The sequence below is a fragment of the Nycticebus coucang genome, chromosome 4, assembly GCF_027406575.1.
Source record: "Nycticebus coucang isolate mNycCou1 chromosome 4, mNycCou1.pri, whole genome shotgun sequence".
NCBI classification, from domain to species: Eukaryota; Metazoa; Chordata; class Mammalia; order Primates; family Lorisidae; genus Nycticebus; species Nycticebus coucang.
This window is the reverse complement of record NC_069783.1, coordinates 111,330,575-111,349,613: the sequence shown is the minus strand read 5'-3', so window position 1 is coordinate 111,349,613 and position 19,039 is coordinate 111,330,575. Positions and strand designations below refer to the sequence as shown.

At 53.1% G+C, this 19,039-nt stretch overlaps 1 protein-coding gene across 30 annotated transcripts in view; it reads right to left on the bottom strand.

The window, feature by feature from the left end:
* NCOR2 (nuclear receptor corepressor 2) overlaps positions 1–19,039 on the bottom strand; it is a 207,399-nt gene that overhangs the window by 138,186 nt on the left and 50,174 nt on the right. For all 30 annotated transcript variants that reach the window (XM_053590060.1, XM_053590081.1, XM_053590083.1 and 27 more), the window contains one exon: positions 7,748–7,947. In XM_053590060.1, coding sequence (XP_053446035.1) covers positions 7,748–7,852 — 105 coding nt within the window. In that variant the 5' untranslated portion in view covers positions 7,853–7,947. The remainder of the gene's footprint in view (positions 1–7,747; positions 7,948–19,039) is intronic.

Here is a 19,039-nt window from a genome sequence, read left to right as displayed (position 1 = left end):
ATGTATTGAAGTCAGAAGGATAAGCCCCAGGCAAACCTCCCTCCTTTATTATTAATAAAACACCATCCATTTTTAAAGATGCTCTCCTACACCAAGCATGAGCCAGGCTGCTCTAGGCTGCCCTCTGGACTAGGCCTGGACACTGGGGCTACAGCAATGCCAGTGTCAGGTTGTGATCGTGCCATGTCAGGTTGGAGAGACAACCCCTCCTCAGTGGCTCCTCTTAGTAATTTTCTATGCACTGACCCCCACCCGCTGCGTGTCAGCTATAAAGCCCCAGCTGTCTTTGCTGTCTTTGGAGTTGAGCCCAATCTCTCTCCCTTATAGTGATGGTCTTGACACTGATCACAATAGTCCTGAATAAAGCCTTACTGTTTTAACAAGTGTCAAAATCAACTTTTTGTTCAGGGGACGGAGGGGGTGGGGAATTCAAATTAACAAATTAGATGTACCCCAACTGCCAAAACACCCTGATTTGAGAAACGTTAAAATGTTTTTTTAAAAAAGACAGGAACAAATCTCTCAAATGAGAAAACCAACCAGGCTTCACTCAGGTGCCAATGCTAATCGATTAGTTCCATCTGCTTAGAACACTCAGCTAGACTGCGTGTGGCAATCAGTTAGTGATGTCTGACACGGGTGAGGCTTCAGAGAGAACAGGATTGCTGGTGACTTTGTTTCTTCCTAGCAACTTTTCTTAATTTTCAATTTTCTTTTTTCTTTGTTTTTTTTTCTCTTTTTAGAGACAGTCTCACTTTATCACTCCTGGTAGAGTGCTGTGGCATTACAGCTCACAACAACCTCCAACTCCTGGGCTTAGGCAATTCTCTTGCCTCAACCTCCCAAGTAGTTGGGACTACAGGTGCCTGCCACAACACCCGGCTATTTTTTTGTTACAGTTTGGCTCGGGCCGGGTTTGAAGCTGCCACCCTTGGTATATGGGGCCGGCACCCTACCCACTGAGCCACAGATGCCACCCCAATGCCCGGCTATTTTTTGTTACAGTTGGACAGGGCCAGGTTCAAACCCGCCACCCTCGGTATATGTGGCCGGCGCCCTACCCACTGAGCCACAGGTGCTGCCCAATTTTCCCAATTTTCTATTAAAATCAAATCTTTTTTTCATTAAAGTTGTTTTTGCAAAAAGCATCGGAGATCCCAGGTAGGTATGCCGAGAATGTACCTATTTCAGACCCTACAAAACAAGCCCAGAAGAGCCTGAGAGCCAGGAGCAAAACAGAAATTAACAGGGAGCCCAGCAACCTCAGAAGCTGGAAAACGTGAGGAAAAGACCACCCCAGGCAACACAATGTAGAAACAAATAATCGCAGGGCCTCGGGCTGGGGTTATGGTCTGGCCCTGTTACGAAAACTCTCCGGGCCTCAGTTTCCTAAGGCTCCCATATTTGAAGTGGGTGCCTCCCTCTTACCCAAGACACCAGGTGTGTGCGCACAGGGAGGAGAAGGAGAAGATGGGCCTAAGGAAAGGAGTGGAGGAGGCTCCAGGCTGCCAGGCAGAGATCTCACGCACACACAGAGGTGTGAGAGAAAATCAGCAGGCCGTGCAGTCTGCCAAGAGGAAAATCCTCAATGCCCAGCTCTCTCTCGCACAAAAGCAAAATGAGCAAAGAGGCAGACAGTCCAATCCCTCAGGAGAAGGCCTCAGCAAGACGGCACCCACAGCTGCCAACAGAGGTGGGAAGAGGCGCGAAGCAGCACTCTGCCCCCACGGTGGGGGCTTGGGAGGTCACACACGGACTATTTGGCCTTCGTTTCTCGTTTAGTAGGAGATCCTCCAAAGAGAAACTTGGGAGCCATTTCTGCAGGTGTCTACACTGCTCTCCACTCCACTCTGAAGCAGGTCTCCAGAGCTGAGTCAAGGATGCCCTCCAGCCCACCCAAGGGCAAGAATAGAGGAGACCAAGAAAGAAACTGACCCAAGGTGCAGCCCACAGTGGTGCCATGAGCCTGAATACAACCAGGCTGGAACCTCCCTACATGATGACAACGACACTAATAATATTAACCATAACAATAATAATAATATCCAACACTCATAAATTGCCTGTGTGAACCTGCAGCTAAATGCTTTAAACATATTCATTAACTTAATCGCTACAGCAACCCCAGGAGGTGGGTATAACAGGTATCCCGACACAAAGATGACAGAATTAAGGCACCGAGAAGGTAAGAGGCTTATCTAAGTCACACAGCAAGAAGGGGGCAGGTTCTGACATTCTAGACAGAGGCTGAGCTGGCTTTCTACAGAGGCACAAATGGAGAACAGGCCCCTAGGCTCTGAACCTGCCCTAATGGGTGACAGCAGCAAACCCAACGTGGGGAGAGGTAGCCCCTTGTCCTCCCATCAGCTTCCAGGGCTGCTGCTCAACCAGGGAGGCAGGAAAAGCGTATCCAGGCGAGACACCCACCTGGCCTGGGGGCTTTTCTCCAGCCATGGCACCAATAAATTATACCCTTAAAACTCTTTAGGAAGGTGACAGGCCACAGTGGAAAAGCAATTTACCCAGGAGGGAATCCCAGCTGGAGCCTCTCTGGCTGGGTCCTACAGAAGCAGGGCACAAGGCTGGGTGTCCGGTTGTATGTCCAAAGCTAGGTCCAGATTCCAGAGATGTCTGAGCAAGGGGCTGGGAGGAGGAATTGGGGGGGGGGGGGAGCGGGAGCGGGGGCGCGCGCAATGCCCCTCTCTGCACCCACCCCATGGAGCTCCTTACCCCAGCAGGGGGCAAGGAAACATCTGGGGCCACACATGAGACCAGAGGAAGATCTCACCCACTCCTGGGCCCCAGGTTGATGGGTCTTCCTGGCATGATGAAGCTACAGTTAGAGTGATCCCATCTCAGGGCCTTTGCACATGCTGAAGCTTCTACCCGCAATACTCCTCAGCCAGATCCCACATTCCTGGCCTTCTCCTCCCTCAGGTTCAGCTCCAAAGTCAGCTGCCCAGTGAAGCCTCCTCCCTGATCCCAGACTTAATTTAATCTGGGCTCCCTCAAATACAGCCCACCCACTCTTCTCCCATCCTGCTAGTTGTTGCCATAAACTGTCAGTGCCCTGGGATAGCGATGCTTGTCTGTGCTGTTCTCAGCTCCGTTGCCAGGGCTGGAAGAGAACTGGCACAGGACATGCCTGATAAGTATTTTCTGAATGAATGTATGAATGAATGAATGAATCTTCCAGCATGAGGGCTCCCGAGAGGCTCTCACCTGAGCGGCAAATCATCCCTCCATATCCTCTCTTGAGAGCCATTCACAAGTGCCTGGAGCTAAGCTACAAAGCCAATGGAGAGACCTGCAGGCACTCAGGACACGGGCAAAGGCTCTAACATTCCATCCTGGACCTGCCTAGCCCAGAGCAACACTACCCCATCACTGAAGGTACAAAAAGCTACCAGTCTGCAATTGGGGAGGCGGGGGGGGGGGGGCGGGGGGGGGACCTGGGTGCGTGGGACTTGAGAGCATTCAAAACCCTTTGTAGCACGTCGGCAGGACCCTGGCATCTAAGTTTATGACCAGCATGCTCAGGCCCTGCATCTGTGCCATAGGACCCCATATTGGTTTGTAACAAACTGGAAATTAAACAGACTGGTTCTTCCCACAGAGAGCCCGATAAACACTATTCTAGGGCAAGAGTCAGCACACTAAGGCCCAAGGCCAAAGCAGTCCTGTCCAGCACTGCTGGCACAGGGCCACGCCTGTTCTGTTACACACTGACCACACTGCTTTCTCGCTATGGCAGTGAGGATTGGCTGTGTGGTCCACAAAGCCTCAAATATTTACAGAGAAGGTTTGCTGACCCCTACTCTAGAGGAAAAGGGAAGGATACTAATGGCAATGTCATAATAATAGCATCATTGTCAACATCGTTATTACATTATTGGTGACATCAAATGCCTGCTTATGCCATCCACACTCCATGCAAAGGACTTTGCACCTGTCAACTAATTTTACCCTCATGATCTTGTAACTCTCCTTTCCCCAGCCGATGGAGAAACTAGGGGAGCAGAGGGAGGTAAGGCCATTTGCCCACAATATCGCAGCTAGGACATCACTGAAGCAGGACATGAATGCAAGCAGTCTGGCTCCAGAACTGATGCCATGAAGTGCTCTTCTATACAGAGGCACAGAGAGGTTAGTAATTTGCCCATGGTCACACAACAAGAAGGAGTGGTGCTGGGATTCAGACTCTGTGTCTCTGCTTTTAACTTTGTTCATTCAGCCCAAGGACCTGGAGTAGTCCAGGAAACTCGTAGGCCACAGGGGACTTTGGGGAGAAACTAGAATCAAGCGGAGCCACAGAAAGCCCAGAAGGAGCCAGGGAGAGCAGGGAGTGTCAGTTTCTGGCAAAACAAAATCTGTGGGCATTTTGCTACTGAATCTTCAACACTGGAAGACCCTTGGTTCCCCAGGACCCCTAGGGAGAGACTCAGGGTGCTGTACTATCCAGGAGGGAAGCTGGGACCATGAAAGAGGGCCCCAGGAGAGGCAGGGGCACAGAGAGAGTGTGAAGGTTGAACAGGGGACCCAAGACTGATATAGAGAGGCTTGGGGTGCAACTGAGGCTGGGTCAGGGGCACACAGGGGCTTTTCCACAGTCTTAGGGTCCAAGCCTCTGCACACAAACACTCACCAAATTAAGCCTTCCATTTGCACTGGGCACAACACACCACTAGCTAGAAGATGATGCCACCAAGGCCTGGGCAGAGGAGGCAGTCTTGGCTGCATCATTCTCCCACCTGGACTCCAGGCCTGGGGTCCAGCAGCCCCCAACAGAGAAGAGGCCTTGCCTGGGTGTCCTGTTACCCTGCCAGGAGGAAAGAGGTGACTACCATGTGTTTATTGCATGTAAGCTCCACCAGAGTGTTCACAACACCCATCCCGCAGACGGGAAAACCAAGGCCACTCCACGTGGTTAAGCAAGCAGCCCAGTGTCACTCAGCAAGTTAGGGACAAGCAGAGATCTTGGCAGATCAAAGCCAGACTGAGGTTCTTTTTTGCTCCAGAAGGACTTGTCATCAAAACAGCTCTGAGCCGAAAGGAACCGAATGAGGCCTCTGGGCAACAGGGGCCAGCCCAGGAGACAAGTCTGTTGGCACATGAGTGGGAGTCACCTGCATCTGGGAAGGTTACAGGCCACCAAGCCCAGGCCTATTCCCTGGGTACACTCAATCCACCCTCAGCTGCTGTCCAAGGACTCAAGACACACAGGCTCCCACCATCAACTCACCCTCTCAGAGCTATACCCTGAGATGGGTGTTTTCTGTGCCTCAATTTCCTCCTTTCTCTGTCCACTAGACTGAGGTGTTCAGGAAGAGGATGGCATCTTGGAAACTGCATCCTGCCCACTGAATAGGCAGGAAGAGGATGGGGGTAAGGGGCTGCCAGGGAGGGGCCTCCAGATTACAGACCCCTCTGCTCATCTACAGCCAGTGGCAGGGAAGCAGAACCCTGGACACACGCTCAGGACGGCAAGGCCTCCTCCCTGGGGTGCCTATACCTCCCGTTCCTACTGTCCAAGTGGCAAGGGGGGTCCACAGTGGGCAGCCCCAGTGTGAGGCGGGGTGTTGGGCAACCTCCCCGGAAGAAGCACACGCGGGTGGGTTCAGCTTCTGCCCCCACACAAGGGCAGAAACGCTCCAACCTGTGGCTGCCAGGTTGGGCCCCCCCCCACCTCCTAGAGGCAGTGGTGACCATTCAGTCCTGTCCAGCCACCTCCTGCATCACTGACAGCCCAGCAGAAGAGTGGGAGGTGTCTGGGGTCAGCGGTGACTGCAGGTGTCCAGGAGAGGGTGTGGCTTGGGCAAAGGGCAGGAGAAGAGGCGGAAGGGCAAGGGCCATAGAACCTGAGGACTCCCCAAGGCTGAGCCTCTGGGGAACAAGATGGGAGGATGGGAACCTCTGGCAGGACAGGACAAAAGCCAGAGGCATCTGACAGTGGCCCCCAGGGAGACAGGTCCCCCATCCAGGCAGCAGAGTAACAGTAACAAGTGATACACAGCAACAATAGCACGTGGACGCAGGCTGACCCTGGGCCTTGCCCTGTCATAAGAACTCCAGCCACATCATCAGCTCTGGCCCTCACAAGAACACAGGAGGTTGTCCTCTTAGTGACCCCATTTTATGGATGACAAAACTGCAGCTCAGAGAGGTTAAGCAACTTATCCAGTTTCCTCACCTGCAACATGTTTCCCCACCAACAAAGCAACAACCATAACATAACAGCAGCCACCTTGGGGTGACTAGGGCATCCAGGGAACAAAAAGCTTAGAATAACAACACTTGACCTGCAGCCCATGCTCCATTAACAAGAACTCTTCTTTTCATTATTGTCATTGGTGATAATGATACTACAGATGACGATGACAATATTTAGCAATCATGTCCTACCAGGAGCATATTCCTCAGGCCTGGGCACACAGTAGGAGCTCAAGAAATAGAAGTATTGCAGCACAGGGGCTCCTGACACTGCGGCAGGTGCTCTTCTCACAGTGATCTAACCCAAGGCCTGTGATTTAACCTCCTGGACCTCAGTCTCCTCATCTGCAAAGTGGAATGACAGTATGAGCTGCTCGTGCATAGAGCTGCTTTGTGAGAAGACAGTGACTCTATCGAGGGAATGCTGTCATGACAGCAATCTGCGATGGACTCGTGTGTTGCAGCTGGCTCTGCAAAGTGTCCAAATCTATAGGAGGTCACTGTGTCCGGGACTCCCCCAAGCTGGGCCAGTGAGTTCTTATGCAAACACTTCTCGCTCACTGATGGAAATGCCCTCCCACGCCACTTCCTCTCTGTCTCATGAGGAGCGACCACACAGGCCAAGCAGGACACACACACACACACACATACACACACACACAAGGCTGGCAGAGTCAGCTTCTGCACCAGCTGTGACTGCCAGGCTTCATGGCCCCTCCCCAAGCAGCCAGGGGTCAAATGGGGTAAGCCCAGGACTCTGAGGACCCCTCAGCAAGCACCCAGAGACCCACTATACAGTACCCAACTGTACCAGAAGAACAAAACGAAGGCCCATCCTCCCAGCCAAACCACACAGCAAGAGGTGAGGCAGGAAATGGGACTCCTACTTATAGGTGAGAGGAAGGGGTGCAGCTTAGGAGACCCGACCAAGGGCACACACGTGTGAAGGAAGGCACACTGGGGGCCTATCTGCTCCCTGGGACAGATCATCTGCCCCAGCCACAGGCCTGGGTCCCTGGTGAGCAGAGCCACCACCTGTACCCCCACACCCTCCATCAGGAATTCGGAGGTGTAATGGGGCTGGCCTCATCATCTGACAGGTGAATAAACTCCAGTCCCATGAGCATCAGGGAAAAAGGAGGGTGTGACCCACAGCTCCAGGAGGCCTCCCCAACCCTACAACAGCAAGGAAACAGAGGTGAGACTTAGCTGCAAGCAATGTGTATACAACTGGTGCTCCCTAGCAAGAAAGGTATGTATACAGCAGGCATTCCATGTTTGCATGTGAACGACACTACCAATCAAGAGAGAGGCAGAGCCCCAGCTCAGCCTAGCTCCAGCTTTATAACAGGAGCAAAGAGCCTTTACCAGATGTCCCAGGGCCAGGGCCTCTGTCAGAGCATCTCCCATCTCCCTGGGTGGCTGGGAGCGATGGCTGCCACACCAGTCTGGCTCAAGAAGGAGGAACAGGATGGAGAGTCATTGGTACTAAAGGAGGCCCCAAGGTGGCCCCCAGGCACACATGCACGCCTCTTACCGTGTGGGGCCGGGCAATCTGCACTGGGTAGGAAATGCCATGTGGTGGGTAGCGGGGCTCAGTGGCCCTCCATGTCTGTGCCACGGGCTGAGTGGATCCAGACATGGCCGTGGGAGTCCAGCGGGGCTCTCTCCTAATCACCACTGAGGATTAAAAGCTAGTCCTGGTCATCTGCTCTCGGGCCACCCCGTCACAGGTACCTGTGAGAAAACCAGAAAAGAAAACAAGATCAGCCCTGGGACAGCTGGCTCCTTGCAGGACTGTGGCAGGGTCCCCATGTTGTTCCTGTAGGCCCGGTGAGAGGCAGTGAACACAGACCCCACAGAGGGGTCTGCATGGACCCTCCTCCATGCACTGCCAAGCTTGTAGCCCACAAACAGCACAAGGACCCTGTGAGCCACAGAGCCAGGCTAGCAGCTGCTACATAAGCCAAAAGGGGCAGACGTCCCCTCCCTACCACCAAGGCCCTCATCTGGGGACCCCTACTCCACCCACACTGCCCCCCAGCCACATTCCACGACCCACTAGGTGTTCTGAGTCACTGGGACAAAGTTCTGGGAAGGCACCTGGTAGTTCAGACACATGATTGGGCCTGGCCCGAGAGTCATGGCCAGTGGGAAAGGCTCACACAAGGTCCCGGGCAGAGGTGGCCAGAGTCAGCTCAGGGAGACCACAAGCCACAGCATGACCCAGGGCAGGGCCAGGGTCACTCTGTGACACTGTGATGTGGGACAGGACTGATTCAAGGTCAGCCTGGACACAAGCTGGGAGGTGACAGGACTGGGAAGCTGAGGACCATGACTGGGAAGAGCCAAGGGCAGGACAAGAGCCGGGGGCCCTGCATCCTTCCTCAGGAGAGGACCCACCTGCGGCCTCACCAAAGGAAACGGTCCAACTACTTTACAGATGGGAAAACTGAGACCCAGAGAGAAGGAAGGACTCAGGCTACACTCCCCCCGACTGCAGGCCCCTCCAGACGGTGCATCCATCAGACACCTACAAACCCCTCTCCACCCTAGCCCCCACAAACTCAGTGCTGAGGACAATCTGCAGAGGCACAGGGGCCCAGCCCTAGCTGCGGCCATCCAATGGGAGGGCTGGCTACACCCTGTGTGGTCAGGGGAGGGAGGGGAAGCAGGACCCACCCCCATCCCTGCAGTTTCACTGATAATCCTCTTCCCTGCCCTGAAACTGGTAACTTCCTTCTCCAAGTGGGTGGATGCTCAGACTTGCCCATCTGCCATCTAATGAGGAATAATGTTGGGAAGGCTCATTAAAATCATGACAACCAGAGGAGGAATGAATGTGAATCACGCTGTCCTTTCAGGAAACACTCTCCCCCTTCCCAGGCTCCAGGATTGGTCATGTGATCCAGGCCTAGCCAATCAGATTCCTGCATCCCCCAGATCAGTGATTGGTTCATGGATGAGCATGTGACCCAATCTGAGCCAATGAAAATCAGTATTGAGACTTTTGCTGGAAGGACCCAGAACAAGGCACTCTACCCTGGAATCTAAGATAGGAATGATGAAAACCTGGGGCTCTCAGGGTCACCATGTAGCAGGAGCCTGACAAGAATGATGCCCACTGGTAGGAAGACAGAACTGAAGGGCAGAAAGAGAGTGCAGTCACATCCTGATGACGACTGGGCCCAAAGGCAGATCAAAGGCTGCTTTTTTTCAGATACAGGAGCCCAGGCACTTTGTGCCAGCTCAAGATGGACTTCTGTCACTTGCACAAAGAGTTCTGACCCACACAGAGAAAAAGAAGGCAGAGGAGGTGATCCTTCAATTGTGTTCTGTTGACCCTTCAGACAATGGAAAGCTGAGGGATTTACTGTTAAGACTGACACACCTACACCCATGTTGGGAAGTTGTCCAGCTGGACTTTTCCCCACCACTGAAGCACAATGTACCATTTAATTCTTATGAACACAAGCACAAGTCCTGCTCCCCTAAGGAGCAGGACTTGACTTCCCTCCCTCTGCACCTGTTTTATCATTTACAAAATGGGGGTGTTAACAGTCCCTACAAATCAGAGCCAACATGAAGATGACACAAATGAACACAGAATTCCCTAAACATGGGACATTCATGCACCACCCTTGCTACTGAGATCATACTCATCTGGCTCCAGTCCTGTCATGTACTTAATTTTCTTCAAAGCTAGTCACTTTCATTCAGTTAGGTGTAACTATACTTAAGAGAAACTTGATAACCACCATACGTATACAGAAACCCAGTACCGTGCAGAATAAATGGAAAGAATCAGGAAAGAAAGGTATAACCATGAAAACTTCTATCCATATATCTACAACTAAGTGCTCCCACAAGTGCAACCCACACCACAGGAAAGCCAGGTGACACAACTCAAGCATTCACCAGGTGCCCGGCACACAGTGAGTGCTCAGCAAACAAGAACTACTATTATCACTGTCGCTGATAGTGACATGAAGTAACTATAGCCAGGTCACAAGTACGCTGTTGTGGCCCTGCCTGGCCCTACCAAAGGTAATGTGGCATCTGTCCTGCACCCAGCGATGAGAACCTGGACCTGGGAGAGGGAGCAGGTATGGCCACCAGGGGTGAGCCCTGTTCTAGCATCCCCTTTGGTTGAGCAAGCTTGGCTCAAAGCCCAGATGACCCTGGCCATTTGATGCAGCATAGCAAATTCTAGTCCACTCTCTAGATTTTCAACAGCTCCCTGGTCTCTCTGAGCAGATGAGGCCATCACTTCAGCAGGAAGCTGCCCCTATTCCAAGGGCACCATGGGCAACTTCTAAAATGCTATTTGATTTTGAGTTGCATAAGGTGGCCGAAAGGTCTAATCTACACACTGCTTTCTTAATCTCCTTTGCCCAGTGAGGTACTGCCTGGGAATGACAGGCCCCTGGCACATGCTCACCATGGTGCACACAGGCTCCAGAAGCCAGGGAAGGTGACATGTTCCTAAAGCACCCCTGGGGCTGACTGGCTTCCCGCTTGCTCCCTATGACTCACAAGGTGCCCACTGCCAAGCATGGGGCAGTGAACTTCTGCCCTACACTGGCTCAATGTCCTCATGTGCAGAATGGGCCCAAAGGCAGGGGATAAATCTGGTGACCTGGTGCTGCCCTTGCTCACCACGAGATTAACAATCTCCACCCCCTTTCCAATCTGAGCCATGTCTGCAGCCAACTAAAAAAAAAAAATTTTTTTAAGAAAAAGTTTGGCAAGTTCCTTGAAAATTTAATCATAGAATTACTGTATGACCCAGCAATTTCACTCCTAGGAGTATACCCAAAAGAATTGGAAACAGGGACTCAAACAACATTTATTATGCATGTTCATGGCAATGCTACTTACAATGGCCAAAAGGCAGACACAGCCCAAATTATGGCCTGTGGGATCAGCCATCAAAAGGAATGAGGCTTGGACATGCTACACCATGGATGAACCTAGAAAACGTGACATTGAATGAAAGAGGCCAGACCCAAAAGGCCATATATCTCACAATTCCATTTCCAGAAAAGGTCCAAACAGGCAAATCCCAAGAGACAGAAGGCAGAACTTGGTCACCAGGCTTAGGGAAAGAGAAAGGGGCATGGGGTTTTACTGCACTGCTGGGAAGGTTTGGAAAACAGAGGAGTCAGGTGTACAATTCCAAATGCAAAACAACACTTTTAAGCTTTGACTTTTCTTCAGCAAGGCTTGCAAGTGCATGCCTGGAAAAAAGTGATTTTACTTCCTCAAAGACAGGGGCAAGAGAGGGCAAGAGAGACTCACGAGGGCTCCAGTAGGAATTTAGACTCAGTGGCCCTTGAGGTCACCACTGGGTCTGGCTGCTTTGGAGTCAAGAGCGGGGTGGTTAGCATTCATTTACTTACAGACACCTGGGGTCCCACTGCACATGGCGCCCTGGCCTAGGTGCTGGGGACTTAACGTGAACAAAGCAGGTCCAGGCTGAAGGGCAGGGCACAGGCAGACAAGAAGCAGACAGCGGCCAGTGGAGCAGAAGGGGGCTCTGGAAGCCCAGACCTACCACAGCCTTGGGGCAAGCAGGAAGACAGCAGAGAGAACTTCCGGAGGGTGAGGAAGAGCGAGTCAGGAGGTCAGGGAGGCCCAGAGGTGAGTACAGGTACCCCGTGTTTGAGAAATTCACTGAGTGAGAATCAGGGGGAGGAGCAGACAAAGGCCATGGTAAGATGGATTTGTTCTAAAGGCCATGGGGAGCCACGGAAGATGGTTGAGGTAGACAGTAGAGGGTCAGAGTGTTTTACAAGGAGGCACTGTGGGGAGCAAGCACTCAACAGGGAGACCTAGGGGAGGCTCCAGAAAAAATCTGAGAGAGGATGTTGATGGCACCAGAGCAGCAGTGACAGAGCAGAGCAGCAGCGACAGAGCAGTGACAGAGCAGGAAAGTGGGCAGATGGTGTGAAAGCCAGGAGGGAGACCAACTCTGCAGGGCTCAGAAGTAGCCCCACACAGGACTGCAGGAAGACACCCTTCCGCAGCCTGACTCTAGCCTCAGTTTCCTCTGCAAGCTGGGTACGTGAGAGTTCCTGCTCCACCAGCCCGGTAAACGGGAGGTGCTCTGTAAGGCAAACTCAGGGAGACCAGGCCACCAAGGAGAAAAAGACAGTGCTCTGGCAAGATTAAGGGACTTGCTGGTTCCAGGTGGCACAGGACATGCGATGATGTCATCAGAGGTCCAGTCACAAACAACAGCCCTGGGGTGCACTGCTGGCACTTGAGTCTGCCGGAGGATGGCAGTGAATGCCACAGATGCCCATGGAGGGGACTTCCCATTCATAGCACACAGGGGGGGTGGCCCTGGACTATGCCTGCCGAGGAGGCAGCACACACAGCAAGGGGCCTCTTGCTGCCCACAAGAGCACCCCACAGACTGCAGTTTGATCTGTGGCACTTGTCCACCTGCTAGCCCATGTCCCCCAGTCCATGGCTGCTGTACGGCTTTTGTAAGGCATGTAAATCTACAGGAGAATGCTGAGGACACACCCACTCCACCATCGTTTCTGCCCTCCTTCCTGCTGCCTTGACACCTAAGCCCGAGTGGCCAGCACACAGTAAGGGCTCAACGAACAAATGTTGAGCAGAGGGCAAGCAGAGGGCCAGCAACACTGTGATGCCAGACACCCTCCAGCTGGTGGACAGAGGCCCCTTTCCTGGGGGCCTGGAAGCTTCCAAGGGGCCTCCTGCCCCACATTCCTCTCCAGCGTTGGCAGGATGGCACCGAGACACATTCCAAAGATTTTCTGTGTCGTGAGAGCCTGGTTCGGCTCCAGGGAGGATGGAATTCCTGCCTGGAGGTGCAGAGGATGGGGGCTGAAGAGGTGCTTTGGGAGGATGAAAGGTGGGAGACGTCTGCACTGCCTGTGCCTGAAATGTTCTTGGAACTAACGGGCCCTGACTCCTGGCAGCTGGGGGAGTATCAGAATTAAAACTCAGCCTGCCAGGCACAGTGGGCACACACATGCAGGACCCTCTTGTACTCGGGAGCCCAAGATAAAGCCTTCTTAGGATAAGAGGAACCATGGTGGGGGGCACAGGTGACTCCCAGCCCCACGCAGCCTGTCTAGGCTCAGATACACAAATACCAGGGCCTCCCTCACTGCTCATGACTAAATCCCTTTTCAGAGGTCCGGGGCCTGACACACAGCATGTATCCTGGTCTCTTGGGCTGCATGACCACAGATTGGGGGGCTTAAAACAACAGAAATGTTTTAAATCACCATTCTGGAGGCCAGAAGTCCAAATCCAGGTGTCAGCAAGGGCACACTCTCTCTGCGGTCCTCAGGGAAAAAGCTTTCCTTGCCTCTTCCACTTTCTGGTCCCCTAGCATAGTAGTCCCCAACCGTTTAGTCACCAGGGATGGGTTTCATGGAAAACAATTTTTCCAGGGGGCAGGCATTACATTCTCATAAGGAGTGTGCAACTGAGATCCCTCGAATGCACCATTTACTGTAGAGTTCATGCTCCTGTGAGCATCTAATGTCACTGCTGCTATGCTAGGAGGTGGAGCTCAGGGAGTGATTCGAACTATGGGGAGCAGCCATAAACATGGATGAATGTAACAGGCCACGGCCAGGTATCCATTACGGTCTGGGGACCGCAGCCCTCGCATATGTCTGCATCACTCCGGTCTCTGCTTCTGCCTTCACACACCCTTCTCTCTGTGGCTCATTTCTGTGTGTCTCCCCTTCTCATAAGAACACCAGTCTAACCACTGACATCCGACGCCACATTCACATGTTCCAGGTGGACATGAGTGTTAGGGAACACCTGCTACTCCAGTAAGTGCTCAGTGAACACGTTTTGTTCACTGCTCTATCCCCACGGCCTAGCACACAGCAGGCATCTAATAAATATTTACTACACAAAAGCTGCACAGCCAAGGAGGACCCCTAGACGGGAGTGGCCCTGGACGTGCAGGAAGGCGCCACCAAACACCAGTCTCAGAGAATCTGGCTGCTCACACCTGTGTGCTGACTTCCTGACATGCCATAAAAATTGGGGAACCAGCCAAGCATTCGATGGCCACCCTCAGCAGGGACTCCTGGCACGGAATGCTCTGAAACAGTTCAGAATGTGGCTCTCAATTGAGTCCTCAGACACAAAAGGTCCTGGGATGTGGCAAGAGTGAGCCTCACCCAGCCTGGCCCAGAGGGGCTCCCATAGGTGACACAGATGCGGGCAAAGGGACGGCTCCTGTTACCAGCCTGGTGGCTCAACATTCTGTCCTCCGCGCTTTACAAGCACCCACTGCGTGACAGTTGCTGGGGACATAGCAGCAAATAACTGACTCCAGATCCCCAACCTCATGTGGCTGACATCCCAGTGGGTGGGACAGGGGTGGGAGAAGGGTACAGGTGTCAGAGCTGTGAAAAACCAGGACAGTGGGCAGGAATGGGGGTACACCTTCAAAGTGACCTCACAGACCTTTGCTCCTTCAAGCATAAAGCAGCACATCTTCCTCCTGAGTCACCTCCAGCCTCAGAAGCATCCTCTTTGCCCCTGGGTGATTCCCAGCCTATGATCTGTCAGCCAGGCTATACCCGGGAGGACCCCAGAATGCTCCCACCAGGCACCTGCTGCCTTCTCCCCATTCATTGCAGCCAGAGGCACCATAAAGAGAGGTTTCACATAAAACCAGGGGTGCTCGCACACTGCTGGGTGAATGGGGGGAATGTGAAATGGTGCAGCCACCCCTCACTGAACCAAACACATTATTACCCTATAACCCAGCAATTCCGTGCCCAGGTATTGACAAAACGAGGAACTAAAAACAGGTGATAAAAACAAAACAACAAAACAAAAAGGACAAGAATGATCACAGCAGCACTAGTCAACAATAGCCAAAAGGTAGAAACAACCCAAATGTCATCAACTGAAGAGTGGATAGACAAAATGTGGTCAGTCCATACAATGGAACATCATTCAGCCATAAAAAGGAATGACGCTTGGATCCACCAACCTTGAAAACACTATGCACAGTAAATGAAGCCAGCCACAAACAGTCACACACTGGGTCCAGTTACCCACAGAAGAGGCAAATCCAGAGAGAATGCAGACCGGTGGCTGCCACAGGCTGTAGGAAGGCTGGAATGGGAAGTGACTGCTTAGTGGGTACCAGGTTTCCTTTTGGAGGGAATAAAAGTATTTGGGGACTAGATAAAGGTGGTGATTGCACAACATCGTGAACGTACTAAATGCCAGGGAATTATTCACTTTAATATGGTTCGATGGTACATTTTATGCATATTTTACCATCACAAAATCCCCCAGTGGGAAAAACGGAGATCTGTGTCCCTCACAGAGGCTACCCACGCTAGATGGGCTTTTCCTCTGCTATCTGCCACATCCCCTCCTGAGAAGCTACCTTTGTTTACATGCCCTGCCTGGCTGGTGGGGTTCATGGAGGGGGGTTCAGTGCATAGTCTTCTGTCCTGCTGAGCCTTTGTGCTCCCACCTCCTGGGAGCCTTCCCCCCACACCAATGCGCCCACCTGTGTGCTCTCTCTCTGCCACTTCCGTGGACCTGGCCCCTCTGTTTACCTGCTGTCTCCCCATCAGGCAGGGCTCCTCCCCAGCAGTTTTGGCCCCACCTGGGATCAAGGTAGGAACCATGGAGGCTGTGGGCTGAGTCACGGCCCCAGGGCACAGAAAGTCCAGTGGCCACCCTGATCCTAGAGACTCACCCATTCCTACCAAAGCCACCTCCTACTCATGTGCTACCAACCCAAAGAGCTCCTCTGTGTGTGCGGAGAGAGATCAACTGGTTTCAAACCCCAACCCTGCCACTGTCATTGCTAGCTGTGTGACCTTGGGCTAGGAACCGACCTCTCTGGGCTTCATTTGGAAAGATGTCACTGGAAAAAGATTTATGGAGAACTCAGTGAAGTTCCTGGCCCACAGGAGAGTTCCTAAAATGAGAGCTAAGGATGTTACCACCCTCTCTTATACTAGATACCAGGGGAGGGGGGAGGAGGCAAGCTGACGACAACGACAGGACGAGAATGTCGATGACAGGACGACAGAGCCAAACTAAGTACTATCACTACCCTCACTGGGCAGACCAGCAAACAGTCTGAGAGAGAAGCAAGTCCATGATTCTCAAGTGTACATTTCCAGAGCCAAAAAGCCCACAAGTCTTTTGTTGTTGTTGTTATTGCTGCTGCAGTTTTTGGCCCGGGCCAGGTCTGAGCCCACCACCTCCAGTATATGGGGCTGGCACCCTCCTCCTTGAGCCACAGGGGCCATCCCAAAGCCCACAATTCTTGTTTCCCCAATGCTATATCTTGCTCCTACTTCCACAGAAAAACAGAGGCCAGAAGCAAAACACACCCTTGGCACCTGCCCCGTCTCACCTCCACCACCACCCCCATTCAGTTTCAAGCTCCCTCATCCCTCCACCCCACTCCCACCTTTGCCGCAGGCTACATTCATCCACCTGGGGGCAGGGGGGAGAGGCTCCAAATTCCCACCAAACACAACTCTCTCCATTCGACAGATCAGAAAACCGAGGCGAGGGAAGTGAGCTCACTTGTCCAACCAAGGCCACACAGTCAGGACACAGATCCTCAAGCCCCAGCCCTCCCCATAGCCCCCAGTGAGCAGAAGGGAAGTGGCTTTGGCTGGAGCCGCCACCAAGGAGGCCTGTTTCTGTTTACAATTTAATTGGTGCGTTTGCGTTGTCTGGGCCACTGCCAGCCCGCCTGCTCCCCGCCACGCCAAGGTCTGCTCAAAAGCACTTCCTCCTCCACTGCTCCTTTTTTTCTTTTTTCCATTTAATTTAAAAGGAAGAGAGGGAGATAAACCACAGCATGACAAGCCCTCCCTGCACACCAGGCTCCCTGGGTTCCACCTGAGAACCCTCATGCTGGGAGCAGCCCCCTTGGGCATCTCACAAGCATTACCCTGATGCTGCCCGGCTCCTCCTCATTAAGTCCTGGGCGCCCCGGGAGGGACGTGTTTTCCATTAAGCCCAGCTCCTCCATCTGGCCTTCCAAACAGCAATTTTCTCTGCAGAGGGAGGGCGAGTGCAGAGAAGAGGCTGGTGTCTGGGTGGTGGGGAGGGGGCACTGGCACCAGCTGTGTGACCTGGGCAAACCGCTTAACCTATACCCCTGGGGCATCACACGGGAGGGAGGCTTGGGCTCTGGGGCATAGAGGTTCCTCCACTCCAAGACCTGGGTTTCTAGAGCATGGGGTGAGGAGAGCTCAAGGTCTTGGGTTTTCATCCATTTTGCCATCTGGGACCAAACAGGCCACAAAAAGCAGCTCCAATGTTAAGCTGAGTGACAGAAGCCAGCCACAGAAAGGGCAGATACTGGCTGATTCCACTTCTAAGAGGCCCCTGGAGTAGCCAAATTCATAGAAACAGAAGGTAGAGGGTCAGGTGCCAGGGGCTGGGGGATGGGCAATGGGGGTGAGTATTTAGTGGATACAGAATCTCAGTTTTGCAAAATTAAGAGTTCTAGAGGTTCCTGCACAACAAAGTGAATATACTTAACTATCACCTTTAGAATGGTTGAGGATTCAACCATTCTATACCAGAAGGGCCGGAAACACCTCCCCACCCTCCCCCCGGCTATATATACCTACCACAATTTAAAATTTAAGGGAAAAATAAGCTAAAACATGGTCACACACTCCCCTTCTCCAGGGAGGCCTCCCTGACTGCTGGCCAATGGCTCCTGGCTGGGCTTGTGTTGCTCTGTGATGGCTTGGGCTGCCCCATGAAAGAGAGCCCAGAACTCAGTAGACTCTCACAGCCAAGGGCAGAGTGGATCAATGCCAAGGGCAGAATGGATCAAGACCCTATATCAGGCAGGACCTGATGATGGCCGCAGGCCATAGCTGGGCCTGCCCAGCTACCTCACAGCTCAGATCCCTCAGAAGTTCCTGAGAAGCTGAGCGCTCTGCAGGCCAACAGCCTCCACCCAAGGCGGCCAGTGTGGGGGGTGGGGGGGTGGGGGATTGACTAGAAGGGCCTGGACCCAGGGAGGGGCTGATCCAAAGCTGCTGCTTCAGATGGGCCCCTGGATGGACTCAAGTCCCCAGGCCAGCCCAGGGCCCCCATCTCTTGCCCACCGGTCTAAAGTCTCTGTCCCATCCACTCACCCCGCTATGCCCAGAGCCCAAGTGTGACGAAGGCTGCCCCACCAGTTCCCATCACTGTCCCTGCCTCACCAACATCTGGTGAATCATCCAGCTGCACAGCTGCCGGAAACACCTCTCTCCCACCCCGCTCCCCCCGCCTCACCCCACCACCCTGCATGCAGGCCCTTGAGGACAGCTTTCTGAGGAATTTATGGGGTCATTCCTAGTATTTCAGGGCAGATCTCTGGGGGATGTCAGCCACATGTGAACGAGGACAAATGTTTCTGCTGCTAAGAATAGCTGCACCAGCAGTGGGGCTGGGGAGAGCCCACCCACTCAACTGCAGCCCTCCCACACATCCCCATGGGGCAGCGATCAAGAATCCAAAGGGTCGCACAGCCCCTGCAGCCAGGCGCTCCAGATGGGAAACAAATGTGCCCGCTGTCCACAGAGACAACAGCTGACATAGGGAGTCCACCTGGGGTTTGGTTATCAGTCCATGGAGAGAGAAGGATTAGCCGGGCTACAGGACAGAGGGTCCCTGCAGACGTGGGACAGGACAGAGGAAGGAGGGCTGTGGACACCCAAGCCCCTGCTGGGACACAATAGGCCAGGCAGGAACTGTGGCAAGGGGAGCAAGAGGCAGCCAAAGTCAGCCTCGGCCAAGGCTGAGCTGGGGCTCAGGATTGTGG